A 21,527-nucleotide genomic window follows, 5' to 3' on the forward strand; every position below is an offset into this window, starting at 1 on the left:
AGGGTATAATCTTGCGCTTGCTGCAATAGGAAAAACACATTTTCCTATTGCAGCGAGTGCGAGAAAGAGGCGACAATGTCGTCTGGTATGGATTTTAAGGGGAACCCCCTACGCCGAAAAAATGGCACGCAGCCCAGCCGGTCAGGAAAGGGGGTGGGGACGAGCGACCGCCCCCCCCCTCCTGAACCGAACCAGGCCGTATGCCCTCAACATGGGGGATGGGTGCTTTTTTTCGTTTATTAGGCAGCTCCGGGGGTGGTCTTCCGACTTCGGGGGGTCTCTTCCGACTTCTCCGCTCTCTCCGGCCTCTTCTCCTGGTGTCCGGTTCTTCTGCCAGGCTCCTCCTATCTTCTGCGGCCTGGTACGGTTCAGGAGGGGGGCGCTCGCTCGTCCCCATCCCATTGCCGGGCTGTGTGCTCGGATAAGGGTCTGGTATGGATACTGGGGGGACCCCCACACCATTTTTTCGGTGCAGGGGGGGTTCCCCTTAATATCCATACCAGACCTGAGGGCCTGGTATGCTCTGCGATGGGGCTCGCAAGGTGTCAATCTCGCCGATAAAATGGCGAGATTGACTTCCTTTTCTAGTCCCGTCATACCTCATCATGTTCAAAATGAACAGACTTTAGTCCGTGTGTGGGCAAGTCCGTTCATTTGGAAGTCTGCCGTAACTCCGTCGAAAGTCCGTCGGGAAGACCGTCGGGCCAAGTCTGCCAGAAAGTCCGGTCGTGTGTACGTGGCATTAGAGTCTGCCAAAGACTTCAGACTGGGGTGGAAGTTCACCTTTCAGCAGGACAACGACCCTAAACATACAGCCAGAGCTACAATGGAATGGTTTAGATCAAAGCATATTCATGTGTTAGAATGGCCCAGTCAAAGTCCAGACCTAAATCCAATTGAGAATCTGTGGCAAGATTTGCTGTTCACAGATGCTTTCCATTCAATCTGACAGAGCTTGAGCTATTTTGCAAAGAAAAATGGGCAAAAATGTCACTCTCTATATGTGCAAAGCTGGTAGAGACATTCCCAAAAAGACTTGAAGCTGTAATTGCAACGAAAGGTAGTTCTACAGGGGGGTTGGATACAAATGCACACCACACTTTTGACATATTTATTTGTAAAAACTTTTGAAAACCATTTATCATTTTCCTTCTATGTCACAATTATGTGCTACTTTGTGTTGGTCTATCATTTCAAGGGGTATGAATACTTTTTCAAGGCACTGTAAGTATGCACAATCTTTTCACACTGGCATATTCTTTAAAAATGTTGATGGGGTATCTTTAAAAACTATTCATTTACATATACAGCATTTATTGTTTAATATTTTTTCCCTTTAGATTATCAGGTATCTAAGGAGAGTGCATATTATAACCAAAGGAGGAGAGGAGATACAGTTCAATGAAGGAAAAGTTTCACCCAGGTTTGACCTAATAAACATCATCTTTACACCTAATAAATCTTTCTCAATGGTTAAAGTTGGATATTTCCACTATGATGCAGAAGAATTTAAATTTAAAATTAATAGGAAAATGATTCAGTGGCATCCCAGGTTCTCCAAGGTATCTAAAACAGTGCTTTTTAACCTTATTCAGTCAAGGCACCCTTTAGAACTGTGCACAATCCCGAGGCACGCCAGTCTGAGGCCTTGTAATATTTCTTAGTCCCATCGCACACATTCCTGGATGAGCTCATGAATATTGGTGCTGCAGCAACAACCAGCTGCATACTGGTTCAAGTCAAAATGAAGATATTTGCCAGCACACCATGGAACGACGTGGATAGCGTCCAAATGTGTAATTTATTGCATGATTACAACACAAGGAGAGTGCAACGTTTCGGAGTCACGCAGGACCCCTTTGTCAGGCATGTGAGGACTCCTTCATCCTTACATGCCTGACGAAGGGGTCCTGCGTGACTCCGAAACATCGCGCTCTCCTTGTGTTGTGATCATATAATAAATTACACTTTTGGATGCTATCCACGTCGTTCCATGGTGTGCTGGCAAATATCTTCAGGAGGTGTGTCCGAGCACTCACTTTTTTGCATGTTCATGCATGTCACATTTTTTAATGAGTACAAACGTACAGGCATTTGCTAGATGCGTGGGGATGTCATTAAAAATATTGACACCCATGTGCAACTGCAAAAGGCAGCACATTTTTGTGTGGTACAGGAAAACATGCGATTTCGCACGTTACCTCACTGTACCCGGTGTGAAAAAGCCCTCAAATGTAGTCTGTGTGGCACAGTTCAGTGATCTTAGACTGTAACTCTTCTCCCTCCAAATTCCCCCTTGCAGGGCAAATCCCCCCAGCACACAATCCACCCCCCCAAATTCCCCCTCCTAGCACAACCCCCCAAATCCCCCCTCTTATCACAACCTCCCCCCCAAATACCTTCTTCTAGCACAAACCCCCACCCTAAACCCCCCCTCTTAGCACAACCCCCAAATCCCCCTCCTAGCACAAATGTGGCTTGTGCTCTCTTTTTCCTCCACCTCCTCTTCCTCCTCCCTCTACCCTCACCCGCAATTTCTGCTGTCTGTACAGGAACAGTGTGGGGCAGTAGTCAAATCCTGCACATTAGGATAAGAGTGCTACTTTGTGTTAACTCCCTTGTTATGCGACTCTGCAAGGAGAGAGAGCACAGCCCACATGGCTCTCTCCTCCTTCTCCTTCAGCTACAGTATATGAATAGCTATGTGAACTATTGCCGGCAAAGCAGAAAGCTGTAGTGCCACCTGACATGTCCTTAACAACCAATGATGTTATCAGTTGGTAGGACGTGGGCGGACAGCCAGTACAGCTTTCTACTTTGTCAGGAATAGTTCACAAAGCTGTTCACACAGTTCACATAGCCCCAGGGAGGGGGAGGAGGAGAGAGCTGTGCGGGCTTTACTCTCGCTCTCCTTGCAGAGTCACAGTGCACGGGAGTTAACACAAAGTAGCGCTCAGACCAGAATGTGGCCAAGGCACCCATGAGATCTCTTTGCAGCACCCTGGTTGAAAAATCCCAATCTAGATCATGAATCACACTGAAAACGTTTAAAATGATAGGATGCAAAAAGCAACAACATAAAATGAACCAGATAGTAAACATGATAAATAAAACATGCCACATCCAGTAGGGTAGGGGGCTAAGAGGCTCACCATGGTATATATACAGGATATAAATTTGCATTAACTAAGTTGATCATTTATTTCCTTTTCTCATTATGAAGAATGCACCAGGAGGAACAGAAAAGTAAATCTCTTTTGTTGCAATAGAAGTGCTTCTGCTAGATAGGTTATATGTGGATAACAAAAAAAAGAAACAAAAAAGCACCTTAATGCCCCGTACACACGGTCGGATTTTCCGATGGACAATATCCGATCGGAGCGTGTTGTCGGACATTCTGACCGTGTGTGGGCTCCATCGGACATTTTCCATCGGATTTTCCGACACACAAAGTTTGAGAGCAGGCTATAAAATTTTCCGACAACAAAATCCGATCGCGTCAATTCCGACCGTGTGTGTCCTGTTCCGATGCACAAAGTGCCACGCATGCTCAGAAGAAATTCCGAGACGGAACAGCTCGGTCGGGTAAAATTAGCGTTCGGAATGAATACAGCACTTTTGTCACGCTGCAATGTTAAAAATGGTTTAATACAGCGCACTCTCTTCTTCTTTATAATGTGAGAAGAATGAAGTAGTTTTGCTGCTCATATTCACACAGACTTCTTACAAACTTATTTCTTTATTATTTATCGGGATTCCCTCAATATATTTGGATTTGATTTGTCACATCTGACAAAAATTTTTTTTTTTTTTTTTTTTTAAAGGCATTTTTTTTTTTAGATTTTAGGTTGGTATTTTTTCCAAGGCTGATCTTTGTTTTATTTTATTTTTAGTTTTACTCCAGAATATTTTTGTGTGTTTTTTGTGTGTCAAGTTACCACAACACCATTATTATCTTGTATTATTTAATCTCAAGGAGATTGTTTGGTGTTGGTGTCTCTTGTTAATTTCACATTGTATTTTTGAAATGTACCCGAATCCTCACCAACAAACTGTCCTTTTTGAAGGAAAAAACACATAGGCAAGTATAACTGAAAACAAAAATCCTTTATTAAGGGCTCATAACCAAACAAAGAGGGAGGCAACACTGGATAAACAGCAGAAATTAGCGAAGCCTTGGACCCCCAGGGCAGACATCAATTCTTTAACATCAAAATTGGTGGCCTGAGGAGTCCATATGTAAGGAAGTGCAGTCTGGTCCAGAAGTCCCAGAGATTCGGAAAGCAGCAGATGACATCTGTGTCCCATGGCTGTGGTATCACAAGAGGCTGCATCTTTTGCCAGACCAGACTGGATCCAGGGTCATCACTTTCTGGTCTTCCTTCCACGCTTCATTCCCGGCTGTGGCTCTGCTGTTGGAGATGTGGCAGGAGGAGGAGTAGGACCTGGAGGAGGAGGAGGACTAGTGGGACCTGGAGGAGGAGGAGGAAGAGGAGGAGGAGAAGTAGAAGGACCTGGAGGAGGAGGACCATGTGTGAGGTCACAAATGTGGGTATCAGATGTCAGTTGGGCCCTCAACCCCTTATTGAGAGCTTCCAACATTAATGACTCACACATGAGTTGTTGGCCCGCTGCATTTTACAGGCAATTATGGCAGCAAAGTCCTCCTCCACAGTGTGTGGTGCTCCCAGGGCCTCTGTAGCCTTCCAAAAGAGGATTATGGCCGCCTCCTCTAGGGTACTCCTCTTCCTGCCACTTTCTCTTTGCAGGTGTAGGGGAGGGACCGGCATATCAGGCAGCCTGCTTGGCCCGGCCACCTCCTGGCAGCGACTTCCCTGTGTATGAAAAAGGGGCATGGTTTTAGTTTTTGCATCATCAATCACAATCAGAAATTAGTACTCCAAACTAACATCTAGTTAACATCATTGATTGGACAACCTGAACTATTTAGAGGAATGCTATACCTGGCTCAAGCTGGGCTCCTCCACATGTTGCTGCCTGGAAGGCCCAGGTTGGGCGTCAGAAGCCTCAGCTGGGGGGGAAGGAAGCGTGGAAGGAAGACTGGAAAGTGATGACCTGGGTTCAGTCTGACCTGCCAGAAAATGCAGCCTGTCATAGTACCACATCCTGGGGACATAGATGTCATCTGTTGTTCCGGATCTCTGCGAATCCTGGACTTTCTGGTGCTCCCTTACATATGTACTCCTCAGGCCACCAATTAGGATCCTCAAATAGGTGATGTCTGCCGTGGGGATCACCTGCTTCACAATTTCCAACAATTGATCCAGTGCTGCCTTCCTCTTTGTTTGGTTCTTATAATGTGGGTGGTTGATTTCCCACAGACAAGGCAGCTCCCTGAACATGTCAGTGAAGATTGCCATGAAGTCGGTATCGTTCAAGATATCCATTTTCACTGCAAGACACAAGACAAACCCTAATGTCAGGCAAAACTCTCCTAATCTTGTTACAATATAGGCCTCAATGTAGAAGCAGTATAGGCCCAAGTTTGGCTCTTACCTTCGTTATCACGATCGGTGCCTCTGATACTCCTTCGTCCGCTCACAGATCGTACGTACTACGCACGCGTGTTACGCTTTATACACACTGCGCATGCGTGTAACTCCACCCTCCCCTGACGTTCTTTCTAGTCTGTTCCCCGCCCCTTTTCGTTCTGCGCAGTGGGTGAAGAGCACATGGCGGAGTCAGAGCAGGTGCGTGCTAATTATAGCAACGAGGAGGAGGAAAGCCCGGATTCGGAAAAGTCCCGATCCAGAAGGAGACGATTTAAGGCCACAAATATGTCCTTTGGGGAGATGTTGGAGATGGTCGACATCCTGAAGAAGGCCGACTATGACGGGAAGTATGGACCTTACCCCAACCCCAATATCAGAAAGGCCAAGATCATGGCGAAAGTGGTCAAAAGTCTGCACCAGAATTTCGGGGTACAACGATCGAAAGATCAGCTCAGGAAGCGGTGGTCAGACCTGAAATTAAGAGAGCCCGAACAGTACAGAAAGATCCGGAGAGTGCTGCAAAAAAGTAAGTAGTTGTGCTGTTTTCCTATTCTTTTTGTCTTTATTACGTTCGTGCTGCTCCATATGCTTTTCTTAAGTGTTGTACAGTTTAAAATGGCAACTTTAATGTTCATGGGCCCATTATTCGTTCATATCAAACATTTTTCTTTCGGCCTATAAAACACCATTGTTTAGGCCATATGCATTTTCCTACATTTTTTAGGGCCTACTTGTATGACAAATATTTGGTTGTGTAGATGGGTTTGTTACTAGAATGAAATGCAAACTAGATTCTGTGTAAGGAGAGGACACTCAGCAGCAGTTTTCACATCTTGACGCTGGAGCACTAGTGTTTGACACCAGAACACCCTTTTTATTAGGGGGCCCACACAGGTGCTCCAGTGCATACTATAGGGGGGTCTCCATCTGTAAAGCTTGTACAAAACAGGTAAAGTCTTGAAGCTTGACAAAGGACAATAAAAATGCTACATCTTGGAACTCTGCCCAAATAGACAATTGTACCCCACTTCCAAGCAATGTTTCATCTTTAGATTTCGGCCATCAAATATCTGTGTGCTAATTATACCATTTTTGTTTTACATAGGGGAGAAAAGACTCGAAGGACACCCCTCATCCGAGGAGACCAGAGACCCCCCACCTCTGGAAGAAGGGGAAATACCCCCCAACCCAAGCTGAGCAGGTGGAGGAAGAAGATGTGGTGGAAATTGACACCACAACAGGTGAGTGTCTACGACCACAGACTCAGGTAAGAGATGGATGCCGGCAGATTTTTGATACCTGTTTTTGTTTGGTTTCTCTCTTTTTAGGTGATCGTGATGTTATGGATCCAGATCCTTTCACATCAGAAAGTGCCCAGATCCTGATCGGGGAGATCATGGGGTGTAATTTCGAATTGGAAAACCTCAAGAAAAAAATCAATGATGTTATTCAAAAAAATAATAACATCATTGATGTTTTGGGGCAAATTTAAAACCACTCAAAATCACTTTGTTTTTTTGTGTGCTACAATCTTAAAAATGTTTTAGCGATGTTTTGAAAAGCCAAATTTGGAGGATGCACACAGTGTGCCAACATGTGCTATCTGCCATCACGGGAGATCAATGGATGCATTTTGGGGGTGCAACCCCTTCCTCAATAATAAAGTAGCTGTGAGGAAGGGGTTGCTCCCCCAAAACACGTCCCTTGATCCCCTGTGAATTTGAACAGAGATAATTCCCCTAGTGGACTTTAAAGGCACATATAAAAGGATATGTAGGAGAGTATATTTAAGTAAACAACAATTTATTAATTACAAAGATCCCCTGTGATGGCAGCTAGCACATGTTGACATTCGTAAATTGGTGTGCATCTTCCAAATGTGGCTTTTCAAGGGGTGACTTCACCCCATCTGAACGCAATATCAAACACAGTTCCTAAATACTCATGTCTGATATTGCCTTCAGGTTTTACCATATGTGAACTTTGTAAGTTCAAGATTTGTGTGTTTCTTGTTGGTTTTACACATGCCTGTTTTAACTTAAATGGACATTTCTATTTTTGATAATGCCACCCCAAAAATTGTTATACAACAAACATGTTGGTTTGTTTTAAAAACCTTTTCTAAATGCACATGTGATTGTGCAGGTATTAAAAAGATTGTTATCAAGAATGTGTGGATTATTGTCTCAACGCTACAACACTTTTGTGGTGATGTAATTGCTGTTTTCTGTGAAAATGGGGGTTATTTCCTAAGGGCAAATCCTCTTTGCACTACAAGTGTAGTTTCAGTGCAGTTTCAAGTGCACTTGTAGTGCAAAGTGTCTACGCCTTTAGTAAATAACACCCAACAGTGCTTTGTATAAGGTTACACAATCACGCCATTTTCAGGACTACCCACATTGCTGTCAGGGTCAGCTAAAACAAACACAAGCAGTCAATGTCACCAAAGATTAGCTTTTTTTTATTTGATAAAGGCTTCACAAATTGTCTGGCATATTGATGGCCCCCCTACCCGCAAAGAACTCAAGGTATCTTAACCGGACATCACGGGCACTCAGGGAGGGCAAGCCAGGACGGCCACTTTCAAGCGCCGTCAGGGTTGTTTCATGTAGAATTCCGGCCTCAGGCCCAACTGAGCCAGCATAATTGGCAGAACATTGGCGTAAAAAGTTATGTAGAACACAGCACGCCAGGATTATATGATTAAGTTTATACTTCGGATGGGTGTCAGAAATAGGCGGAACCGGCTGGCCATGATTCCAAATGTGTTCTCCACCACTCTTCTGGCTCTGGCCAGCCGGTAATTAAAAACCCTCTGTTTCGGGGTGAGGGTTCTCATCGGGAATGGCCGCATAAGATAGTCCCCCAGCGCAAATGCTTCATCCGCAACGAAGACGAATGGGAGTCCTTCCACATTGTCTTCTGGAGGTGGAAAGTCCAAGCTGCCATTCTGGAGACGCCTGTAAAACTCCGTCTGGACGATGACTCCACCATCAGACATCCGGCCATTCTTCCCCACATCCACATAGAGGAAGTCATAATTAGCCGACACCACCGCCAACATCACAATACTATTGAACCCCTTGTATTTATAATAGTACGACCCCGAGTTGGGTGGTGGGATGATGTGGACGTGTTTCCCATCAATTGCCCCACTGCAGTTAGGAAAGTCCCTCCGCTGGGCAAAGTGGGAGGCCACAGTCTACCATTCCTGTGGCGTGGAAGGAAACTGTTGAGGAAAACAAAAAAAATTACTATTTTTGCACATAAACATGGCAAGCAGATTAGACACAAACATTCTTGTCCAACCTCCAGATAACATTTATTAAGGGGAATTTTACAACACCAAAGTATAAGGTACACCTATCATATTCCCGCTCCCCCCCCCTCTCATGGGCCATTTCTAACATTATAGGGGGGGGGGGATCTTGGACAGGTAACCCTCTCCACTTCATTGAGAGATGAATGCCTAAATACAGGGTATTATTTGGAACAGCCCCTCCTTAGTTACACTATTGGCAGCCCACTCGACAGGTAAGAAGTGTCCTAATACAAAGATATAAATACACACTGTACACATTTGAGCACATTTGGACATTCTGCTATTACCTATCAAGATAATAAAAGTATCCAAAAACTTGAAACAGTACCATTTGAAAGTATACAGGCAGGCCCTTGCACTACATGCTTTGGGGAATTCATCCATACATCTGAGCACAAAAGACATGGGTATAGTGTGTATGGGTTTGGCAAAGTCAGCAAATAGATGACTGAGGATAGATAGAGAATTGGGATCAGCTGACTTAGCAGTTGGGGGAGGGAGGGTTAATAAAAAATTTGGGGACACTACAAAAAAAAGTGCCTCTGGCACTCTGCCTGAATTTAAAGCACAAATCACATTTCAAAACATTTTAGGGGGTGTTTGGGGTAAAGCACTACTATGGAGCTGATAAAATACATTGTTAAGTGACTACATGAGGTGAATATAGGGCCAGGAGAGCATGCTGGGGAGGTTAGTGAAGGCAAATATGTATGAAAGACTAAAAAAATAATTACATAAAAATCCAGCATGCATGAGAACAAAGGGGACATTCACAGCATATTACAATCATGGTAATTTGGGAATGAGGAGACAAATACAATATATTAGCAAACATTCAATACAATAAAATGTGATATTAAAGGATAAAAATCTTACCTTCATATACTCCTTCTGCAGGACCTGGATGATGGCAGAACAGGTCTCCGGGATACTGATCCCCAGAGCCTGGGGGGAGATGCCTGTCGAGAACTTCAAGTCCTGCAGACTTCTCCCTGTCACCAAGTACCGCAGGGTAGCGATGAGCCTCTGCTCCGCAGTGATGGCTTGCCTCATGCAGGTATCCTGCCTGCTGATATAGGGGGTCAGCAAAGCCAGCAGACGGTGAAATACGGGGTCCGTCATCCGGAGAAAGTTCCTGAAATCATCAGGATTATTCTCACGGATCTCACGGAGCAAAGGCATATGAGAGAACTGGTCACGCTAAAGCAACCAATTCTTGGTCCATGAACTCCTCCCCACCCTGTTCATGGACTGGACTTGTGTCAAGGTCAGGACCCCAACACCAAGCCCCCGCACAGCACGAACTCTACGAGGAGTACGTACACGCAACATGGCTAGAAAATGGTCGGCTGCTCAGAACGAAGTAACAGAACGCACTGAAGAACAGCAAGGCCTGTGAAGAGCGACCTGAAAAACAGCAACGAGCGGGCAAGATCGCACAGAAAACTCCGATACGAACTGACTGCACGCACTGAAGAGCAGATACAAACCCACAAGCACAAACTGAACTGCAGAAAACGATCTGAAAGCCACGAGTCTGAAAAAGCGCGAATCCTCTCTCACCAAACTTTTACTAACACGAGATTAGCAAAAGGAGCCCAAAGGGTGCCGCGCTTGGTTCTGAACGGGCCTTTTCGTCGGACGTGGTTGACGTCACCGCGTTGTTGGTGATCGGAAATTCCGACAACTTTGTGCGACCGTGTGTACGCAAAACAAGTTTGAGCCAACATCCGTCGGAAAAAATCCTAGGATTTTGTTGTCGGAATGTCCGATCTATGTCCGACCGTGTGTACGGGGCATAAGAATAGCAGGATTCTATCAGAAGTGATAACTCACTGAGATTCTGTTCACTCTATGTCAGAAACCATGAATCAGACTGAGACAGAAGTACAGTCAAATCACACATGTTTAATAATAATAAAAAAGGTAAACAGAGTAAACGTAGTCAAAACATAGCCAGAGTTCAGGAACCGGAATGGATAGTCAGACAAGCCAAAACGTCAGGGAGCCAGAGAACAGTGTAATAGAACAGAAAGCAGGATCTGGAACCAGAAGGAATGTCAGCCAAGCAAGTCTTTAACAGGAACACAGGAGAGCGTCTCTAAAGATTTTTTCATCTCTCACATCCAACCATCTGCAAAAAGTCCAATACTAATCCAATCATCTATCACAATGAACACTGATCCAGTTGACTCAAAAATGATGATCCATACCAATGATTTTCTCCCAATGGACTATCATTGCAGCTTACAGCTCTCTGTCTAGCTGCTGAATACAGGGGCGCCATGTCCATTTTGGTCAATGACCTCAGCCAGTATAACCAGTCCCTTATTTTACAGTCAACAGTCAGCCAGGGAATCCCCTAGTTGGCAATTGAATGGGGAAGTGTTATATGTTGTTAGAACACAGCTGCCCACCAGTATCCTAACAACCACTGAGAGCTCTGAGTAAGAAACTGTCACATTTAGAAAAGGGTATTAATATCACCACTAAATCAATGACTACTATACAGCCAGAGGTTCAATTTGGCAAGACCTTGTGCCTAGTCAAGTGCACAGTACTGTGCAAAAGTTTTAGACAGGTGTGAAGAAATGCTGTAAAGTAAGAAGGCTTTCAAAATATTATTTATTTTTATAAATTTATTTTTAACAATTTACAAAATCCCAAGTGAGCGAACAGAAGAAAAATCTAAACTAAATCAATATTTGGTATAACTATCCTTCAACTTCAAATCAGCAACAATTCACTTTCACAACCACTTGCACACTTTGTACACGTGAAGGGATTTCGTAGGATTAGAGTCAGGGGTTTGATTAACCAATTATATCAAGCAGTTGTTAATGATCATCAATGTTGTACATAGGAAACAGAAAGAACCGTGTAGGAGGCTTAAAACTGGTTAAGGAACAGCCAAACTCTGCTACTAAGGTAAGGTTGTAGAGGACAGTTTCATGTCACAGGTTATACACTATGGCAAGACTGAGCACAGCAACAAGACACAAGGTAGTTATACAGTGTCAGCAAGGTCTCTTCCATGCAATAATTTCAAAGTAGACTGAGGTTTCAAGATGTGCTGTTCAAGCTCTTTTGAAGAAGCACAAAGAAACTGGAGATGTTGAAGATCGTAGATGTAGTGGCTGGCCAAAGAAACTTAATACAGCAGATGAAAGACACATCATGATTACATCCCTTCAACATCGGAAAATGTTCAGCAGTGCCATCAGCACAGAACAAGCAGAAACCAGTGGGACCAAGATACACCCACCTACTGTCCGGAGGTGTCTAGCCAGAAGTGGTGTTCATGGAAGAATTATGGTAAAAATGCCATACCTTCGACATGGAAACAAGGCTAAGCAACTCAACTATGCATGAAAACATAGGACCTGGGGTGCAGAAAAATGGCAGCAGGTGCTCTGGACTGATGAGTCAAAATATTTGGCTGTAGCGGTAGGGAATTTGTTCACAGAAGGGCTGGAGAGCGGTACATTGAGTGTCTGCAGGCAATAATGAAGCATTGTGAAAGTTCCTTCCAAGTTTGGGGCTGCATTTCTACAAGTGGAGTTGGAGATTTGGTCAGGATTAATAGTGTCCTCAATGTTGAGAAATTACACACCTGAGAAACTATTCAGATGGAAGCGTAGAGATACGTCCCAATGCCCCAGAGGTGATGGAAATCCTGCTAATTTAATACATAGGTTATGGAGATGCCCTAAACTCCATTACTACTGGCATGGGGTTGTATCTATGATTAATAACCTCTTTGGGACCAGGCTGTCTCCAGAGCCGCACAGATGTCTTTTGAGCATCCTGGATCATTCCCAATAATGGTACCAATAATAAGGAGCCTATTTCGGGCCCGTAAGCTTATAGCACAAAAATAGGTACCCCCATATCCACCAGCAATAGTGGAATGGGAAACACAAATAAGGGAAAACTTAATTAAAGAAAAAAATGTCTTTTTACATAGAGGTTACTGTATATAGCGAAATTTGAAAAGATATGGAGAAGGTGGTCTAAAATTTTGGATGGATGACGAGATGGGAGTAGATAAATCTATGACCAATAGGAAGAGAGAAAGGGGGGGGGGAACTTTGGGGTTTATTTTTATTTTATTTTTTTTGGGGGGGGGTTCTGTGTGTTATGTATTTTGAATATGTATATGGGTTGTATGTTGTGTGTATTGTTTGTGTATAAAAGCAATAAAAAGATGATCTGATTTAAAAAAAAAATGTTGAGAAATAGAGGCAGATACTAACCAATCATGCCATACTATCAGGGAGGCGTGTGATTGGCCCCAAATTTATTATGAAGCAGGAGAATGACCCCAAACATAAAACCATTGTCATTAAGAACTATCTTCAGCGTAAAGAAGAACAAGGAGTCCTGGAAGTAATGGTCTCAACATCATGGAATTTGGGATCACTTGGAGACAGAAAGATTTGAGGCACCCTACATCCACAGAAGTGCTTAGTTCTATAATATGTTTGGAACAACCAACCTGCTGAGTTCCTTCAAAAATTGTGTGCCTAGAAGAACTGATGCTGATTTGAAGGCAAAGGGTGGTCACACCAAATGTTGATTTAGTTTGATTTGATTTGCATTTCTCTTCTAGTCATTTACTTTCCATTTTGTTGATAAAAAGAAACTATTAATATTTCTGAAAGCATTCTTCATTTACAGCATTTTTTCACACCTGCCTAAAACTTTTGAACAGTAGTGTATGTTTGTTTTTTATGCAAGCACAGAAGTAAATTTGTTTCTTTGAGTGCTTTGCACACTAAAAAGGGTTTCTTTCACAATTAAAGTGGTTGTAAAGGCTAAAGATTTTTTTACATTTACACATTCTATGCAGAAAGGTAAAAAAAATCTGTGTGCTGCTCCCCCCTCAGCCCCCCCCAATACTCACGTGAGCCCCATCTTGATCAAGCAATGTGCATGGGAGCCTTGGCTGTCCCAGGTCTCTCTCTCCTCATTGGCTGAGACACAGAAGCTGGAGTCAGAGGCGTAGCTTGAAGCTTGTGGGCCCGATGCAAAAGTTGACCTGGGCCCCTCTCACTACTGCCAACATGTGTGCAGATACATCCACCGCACGCCAAGATACTCAAAGTGGCTTAAGAGTTTTGAGCTCCCAGAGTTCCTCTTTACATCAGAGGACAGGGATTACCACTGGAGAATCAGAGGACAGGGATCACCGCTGAAAAATCAGAGGACAGGGACCCCTGGCAGGTCACTTGGCAGAGCTCCTTTCCCATCCCAGCACTGTATACAGCTCCCCCCCACACTACACAGGGCTAAAATCACATTCCATTACACACAGTCTGTCAGTCTTCACAGGGTGTATCTTGCTTTTATGTTGCCCTTCTGACCTGTGAAATTTTCTGGTTGGAACGGCAGTGTAGTTGCAGTAGGCAGGTACATCCTGTGCAGATCATGGATAACTGGCTGTGTTGTAAAGGAATGTGATTTCAGCCCTGCGGAGGAGGAACAGTATAGAGTGCTGTAATGGGAAAGGAGCTCAGCAGCCGGGCATAGCATGCAGGGTTTTGGGGGTGGTCAGGGGGCTTTGGGGGGGGCGGACTTAGATCTGAGACGGCAAAGCCATGTGACACAAGATCTGGAGCATGCAGCCCTTCAGGGGCCCCCTGTGGAGGTGTTAAGGGATTTGTTTTAGCAATTTCTGAAGGTTTCTCTGTCAGTGTTGGCAGGTGTTGGGTGAAGGTCACCTCCCGGAGGTGTATGTCTTTTCCCCAGTTGTCAGGGAAGTGGGGTAAGTAGACATCCCCAGGTGGGGGGGTACAGAGAATCCCAGCTGGTGACTAGGAGACACTGTGCAGTGTCATACCTCACCAGTGACATCGGTCCCATCGTGGCTACAGGACGGCACTCTCCTCCTCTTGCCTCGCTGAGCTTGGTTACCATTCCATGTTGCCAGCACACAGTACAGACACTTCCCCATCCTGGGCTGTTCTCACCTCGTGCTCCTCTCCATTCAGGACATGGCTCACAGCTTCTCCCCAGCCAATGGGAACAGAGAGGTGTGGACTGTGGAAGGCAAAGTAGAAGCCCAGTACTTGAGCGTGGCTGTGGGGCCGTAGGGCAGATCGAAGCTGGATTTTTTGGAGGATATGATAATATGACAGGGAGGCTGCAGGGCCCCCCTGGAGCTAGGGGCGGGGTTGCGATTGTGACCCCTGCAACACCTTATGCTACGCCCATAGCTGGAGCCATTGGCTCCCATTGCTGTCAACCACAGCCAGTGAGCCAATGAGGAGAGAACGGGGGGCAGCAGAGCCACAGATCTATGTGTCTTATAGACACATAGAGCAGGGCTTGGGAGCGAGCATGCAGCAGTGCCCCCATAGCAAGTGAATTGCTGTTGGGGGCGCTGGTCAAGATGGAAGAGCCAGGAGTGCTGGCAGGGGACCCGAGAAGAAGAGGATCGGGGCTGCTCTGTGCAAAATCATTGCACAGAGCAGGTAAGTATGACATGATTGTCTGAACCTTTAAGATCACTTTAAAGAAGCACCAAATAACCAAACTAACCTTGCATATTCACCATTTTTACAAGATGGCAACGTGATAAATTAAGTTAAGTTAATTTGTAAAGTTGAATTTCCCTTTAGACTCCACATTTTCTGTGCTCTGAGAGCTGTCTTCCTGGATACCAAAAACTGTTGCAGGAAGGAAGACAATCCTGCTGCCATTACTGTGTGCCCTGTCCGGAGAACGAGATCACCGATAAATATGGTTGGTGCTCCATATTCTTCATTCACATTTTCTTTAGCTATAGACACTTCTATAATGAAAGAATGCATATAATTACAACACTTACTTGTATAGGCTCTTCAGCTTTGTCTTTTAAGAGATATTCTAGGTGGAAGTAGATATTTTTTACAAGAAAGGTGTCAGGGAAAAAGGGACAATTGCAGCTATGATGAGCCATGAACCCTTTATAGGAAACTATGATGCTGACTATCCGTGTCAGTAAAAAGATTGATCACCAAATCTTGGGCAATTTCACACTTTTTTTTCTCTCTTATATGTGTGTTCTTATATTCAGGGGATTTGTATCTTTAATCTAATTTCATCTTTATCTAATTTTGGTTTGTGATGGATTTGAGGACATCAGTCTTTTTTTGCTGATATCCCTTCCATAGCAAATCACTTTTTTTTCCTTAGAAAAAACTAGTGTTTTGTTTTTGGAGGTAGATTTTGGGAGTTTTCATTTAATTTGGGGGATTAGTGTTTTTTTTTTTTATAGCGCTTTTTACACAGATGTTTCATCTGAGGGCTGCTGCTTGCTTTTGCCCTGTGTTTAGTATATTGGTCATGTTCTTGCCAATTCAGGCTATCCTGTTACCTTCCAATTTCTTATCAAACTCCTAGATACATGTGTGTAAAAGATGGTCAAAGGAAGGAAAGTGTCAATCAGCAAGGATAAGCCCAAATGCAGAGACACAAGACATAGGCATGTGTTTTTCTGCAAGATTTAAGAGTATCAGCCCTCAAATGATACAGCTGCATAAAAATTGACCAGTGGCAGGATAGTTTGCACTAGCAGAAACAGGAACAGCGTCAGAGAACTGCTGGTCAATTTCTATCTGCTAATCAAAGCAGATCTGGCAATGCTTGATGAAAGGATATCTGTCCCTACTAAAACTACCTAAAAAAAAAAAATCATGATTTTAATAAAATAATAGAGAATTGGAGGGCTGCCAAGATACTGTAATTGTACAATTAAAAAAAAATTCAATTCCATAACCAAAAATGTGCTGCTGATATTTACTATTAATGAGGCCTGTTTACCCTCAGGAAGGAGGGGGGTGAGGGGGAGACAGGAGAGCAGAGGGGACAGCAGCATATGGCGGAGGCCCGCAATTAGACCATGGTGATCAGGGCGGAGCTACCCTGATTTTCATGGTCTATTTAGAGAGGGGATACAGGAAGTGCCAGATTCAGGGTTTTTTTTTTTTTTACAGTTTAGAGGGGGGCAGATTACACAGCACAGTGCCTGTGCTGTGTAATCTGCTTTAAGGTACCAGAAAATCAATTATTTTTTTTTCGGGTTAACAAATGCTTTAATTCTTCTCTACTGGAGAATACTAACAGTAGCTGGCAGAAGCAATCAATAACCTGAGTTTAGGATCTTTTTAAGTACCCATCAAAATAAAACATATCATTAGACTGGCTACAGCCTGGCTGTATCTAGAAGACACAAGGTAAATTAGGGACACTATTGCCTAATGTGTATGTAAAGCCTAAACAATTTTTTAAACTTATTTGTTCCCTTTTGCTCTGTTACATATACCATTGAAAGTGGTTTGTTATATCTGTTCAATAAGTTAAAAATTGCCTGTTGGTCTTGTCTGGAATTCAGAGCTGTCCTCTACATTCTTCCTGTGTTATCTCAAGAAGTCTAAATAGTTCTTATACTGAACTACAGAAAAACTACTCTCTATGCTATGGAGATGAGACGATGGAGAGGGATTCTGTAGCTTACTTTAGATTTTAAATGCAAAAAGGCACTGTTGTCAGCTAACAACAAAAAATTATGTTATTAAAGAGGGAGTCCACCTAAAAAAAAATATATTAAAAGCCAGCAGCTACAAATACTACAGCTGCTGACTTTTAATAAATGGACACTTACCTGTCCTGGAGTCCAGCGATGTTGGCAGCCGAAGCCGATCAATCGCTCGGCTCTCAGCTGCTGCCTCCGCCATTCTCTGTGAGGGAATCAGGAAGTGAAGCGTTGCGGCTTCACTTCCCGGTTCCCTACTGCGCATGCGCGAGTCACGCTGCGCGTCCTAAGTGGTTCCCGCTATCTCCTGGGACCTGTGTGTTTCCCAGGAGACAGCAGGGGGTGTGAGAAGGGGCGTGACTCCTGCGGGAGTCTATTCTAGGAAGTGGGTGCAAATACCTGTAGTAGATTGTGGCATTGGAGGGGGGGAGGAATCAGATGAGCGGAAGTTCCACTTTTGGGTGGAACTTCGCTTTAAGTTGCATTTCTTGCAAGAATGTATTCTGCTACATTTCTTTGGTAAAAAAAAACAATGAAGATAAATAACAAATAGGTGTATATTATTTAGTCTGTGTGAAAGTTATAGAGTTTACAAACTATGGTATATATATTTGAAAACTCATCGGTCCTGATGTTCTGACTGCCTGTTTCAATTCTTGAGGCCCAGGACAGTGCAAATACTTCCAAAATGACACCTCCGTGGAAGGTAAACAGTGCAAATTTTTTAATAAGAGGTGGTGATGGGGCAAACATCCCCAGGTTTGGTTCGCACCAGAACTTTCAAACATGGAAAAAATTCAGACCCGAGCCATAGACCATATTAAAATCTATGGGATACAAACTTAAAAAATCAGAAGTCCCCATTTTGAAGACTTATATGCAAGTTATTGGCCATAAAAAGGGTATGGAGGTCTGGGTACTGCCCTGGGGGACATGTATCAATGCAAACTTTTTTTTTTTTTTAAAAAGATTGTTTTTAAAGGAGCAGCAATTTTAAAGATGATTAAAGTAAAACAATAAAAATGAAAAACGTCTTTAAATATGCCTGGGGGTCCCCTTAGTCTGCCTGTAAAGTGTCGCATCTGTACTGTGTATAGAACCTACTACAGCAAAACTGACATATATAAAGAAAAAAAATTACATTTAGATTGCCGGCAATACAATACCATTGCTGACAAAACAAAAATGTTAATAAAAAAGGTGTATGGGTCCCCCCCAATCCATACCAGGCCCTTTGAGTCTTGTATGGATTTTAATGGGAACCCCCTGCCAAAATAAAAGAAAAAAATGGTGTGGGGTCGCCCCCAAAATCCATACTAGACCCAGGCCTGGAAAGGGGGGGGGTGAGCGAGTGCCCCCCCCGAACCATACCAGACCACATGCCCTCAACATGGGGGGGTACTTTGGGGGGCTTATTGAAATCTGGAAGCCCCTTTTAACAAGGAGGGCCCCCAGATCCCGCCCCCCATGTGAATGAGTATGGGGATCAGTGCATGCTGGGTCGGTGATGTCCCATAACTTATTTAGTCAGCGGTTAGCCTTAGCTGCGGGCAGAGCTTTTTTTATTATTTTTTCGGTTTGACAGTGGTGGCGGGCGGCGTGATTGACAATGGTTCTACATCGGGGACATTGTTTTTTTTATTTTTGTCAGAACTATGATGAAGAAATAAAGATATTTCATGAATTTCAGATGGAGGTTTAAGGTTGAATAAGCCTCGAAACAAAGGTTAACCTCAGGACACTCACATAAGTTTTTCAAACAGAGGCATCCTGCATCTTTTATCACCCTGTTAGAGTTCTGTAAACAGGTTGTTTGCAAAACTGGGTATATAAAAGCCTAGGACAACTACGTTACATGGTTTCTAAACAGAATTTATTTGAGAAGCCTTGAATCAGTAATACAACTTTGGAAACACAGCAACCATAATTGTTTTTTCCAGCTGAGATATTCTATATTCATATGAAAATGTTTACCCAGCTAGACACTTCTGAGATAATGTTGGCAAACAGACCAGCTAATAAACATATGGGATACCTCCTCAGAAATTTCTTACCATTTAGGAATTCAACTAATGCATCACCTATAATATATTGTCACTTATCATATATGGACACTATGGGGGTCATTTATTATAGTGCCGGAAAAATGATCCTGCAGTTCCGGAAAATAGCGCCCAATTAAGGCCAATTAAGACTTCAACTCTCAGAAACTGGGCGCTAATGCAAATGGAAAGCATCGCTATTGCCCTCGAACATGCTTGTCAGATCACATATGCAGGAATAGTGGAAGTCAATGGGGCTCGAACCTGCAAAATCCAAAGTACTCACGGAAGCCTTTCAATGCAAGTTCTTTGCCATAAAGTGTAGGTTCCCCCCACCAGTCCATACCAGACCCTTATCCGAGCACGCAACCTGGCAGGTCAGGAAAAGGAGGGGACGAGTGAGTGCCCCCCCTCCTCCTGAACCATACCAGGCCACATGCCCTCAACATGCTTTGGGAGAATGGTAAGTCTGGAGCACGGCAGTACGGAGACTCTCTGGGATAAAGCAGCGGTCACAAAGTTTCTCAGGAGGAGCATGGACCTGAGCAGCAGGAATTTTGTCACCCAAAGGAGAAGTGAGACTGGTTGCGAACCATAGCCAGAATACGATCAGGAGAAATCACAGGAACCGGAACCGACTCCATCTTGAAAGTGGAGGAAAATTGTCGTGACAAAGCGTCAGCCCTTACATTCTTAGTACCGGGGAAAAAATTAGACAATGTAATTGAAACTAGACAAGAAAAGTGCCCATTGCGCCCTTCTGGGAGAGAGGTGTTTAGCCTCAGACATGAATGTGAGATTCTTATGGTCAGTAAGAATGAGAACTGGCACAGTGGTACCTTTGAGGAGATGTCGCCATTCTTTCAGGGCTAAAATGATCGCTAACAGCTCTCTGTCACCAATCTCTTAATTGCACTCCGACAGGTGAGAATTTCTTGGAAAAGTAGCCACAAGGATGCATAGCGCTCTCAGAGGTAGGATGTTGAGACAGAAGGGTGACAACTCTAGTCTCAGAAACATCAACCTCTAGGATAAAAGGTAACATAGGATCAGGATGTGCCAACACAGGAGCAGAAACAAAGGCAGCTTTGAGACTCTCAAAGGCCTTAATAGACTCTGGAGACCAACTCTGTGGGTTACCGTTCTTTCTGGTCATATCAGTCATTGGCTTGACCAGAGAAGAGAAGTTACGAATAAACTTCCGGTAATAGTTGGCAAAGCCAAGAAAACTCTGCATAGGACATAAACCCACAGGTCGGGGCCACTGTAGGACTGCTGAAAGTTTCTCTGGGTCCATCGAAAAACCAGCAGTGGAAATGACATAACCCAGGAATTTAACCTGTTCATGATGAAATTCGCACTTCTCCAATTTACAATAGAGATTGTTCTCTCTTAGTTTCTGAAGCACACGACAGACATTTATGTGGTGGCTCTCCAGGGACTTGGAAAATATGAGGATATCGTCGAGATATACCACCACACATAACTGCAACAAATCTCGGAGGACATTGTTAATAAATTCCTGGAAAACTGCCGGGGCGTTACAAAGGCCAAGAGGCATTACAAGCTACTCATAATGGCCTGTTCTGGTATTAAACGCAGTTTTCCACTCTTCGCCCTCCTTAATCCTCATGAGATTGTATGCCCCTCTCAAATCAAGCTTTGTGAAAACCGTTGCTCCCTTGAGGCGGTCAAATATCTCCGTAATCAACCACATCAGATAAGCATTCTTAATCGTGAAACGATTGAGACCCCTATAATCAATTCAAGGTCACAGTTCACCACTCTTCTTCTTCACAAAGAAGAAACCAGCACCAGCAGGAGACAAGGATTTGCAGATGAAACCTCGAAAGTGCGTTTGCAACATACTCTTCCATGGCCTTATCCTCCAAAACCGACAAAGGGTAAAATTGCGGTACTCCTCCGGCAGGGAGTGAAGAGGTGCACAGGACCTTGGCAACCTTCTGGAAGCATGTCTTACTGGATTGTGGCAGCCAGGAGAGAACCTCAGCACGGAGCCAATCAAAAGACGGGTTGTGCCTCTGTAACCAAGGATAACCAATAACCAGTGGAAACTTAGGTGAGGAAATAACTTGGAATTGGATTATCTTATGCTGAAGAGCCCCTATGGC

The 21,527-nt window shown here is 43.9% G+C and overlaps 1 protein-coding gene across 1 annotated transcript in view; it reads left to right on the forward strand.

The window, feature by feature from the left end:
• Positions 1–21,527, forward strand: part of LOC141141133 (vomeronasal type-2 receptor 26-like) — a 59,149-nt gene that overhangs the window by 15,102 nt on the left and 22,520 nt on the right. Inside the window, exons 3-4 of the mRNA XM_073628838.1 lie at positions 1,341–1,562; positions 15,459–15,582. Coding sequence (XP_073484939.1) covers positions 1,341–1,562; positions 15,459–15,582 — 346 coding nt within the window. The remainder of the gene's footprint in view (positions 1–1,340; positions 1,563–15,458; positions 15,583–21,527) is intronic.

The sequence above is a fragment of the Aquarana catesbeiana genome, linkage group LG04 (genome assembly GCF_042186555.1).
Source record: "Aquarana catesbeiana isolate 2022-GZ linkage group LG04, ASM4218655v1, whole genome shotgun sequence".
Lineage (NCBI taxonomy): Eukaryota > Metazoa > Chordata > Amphibia > Anura > Ranidae > Aquarana > Aquarana catesbeiana.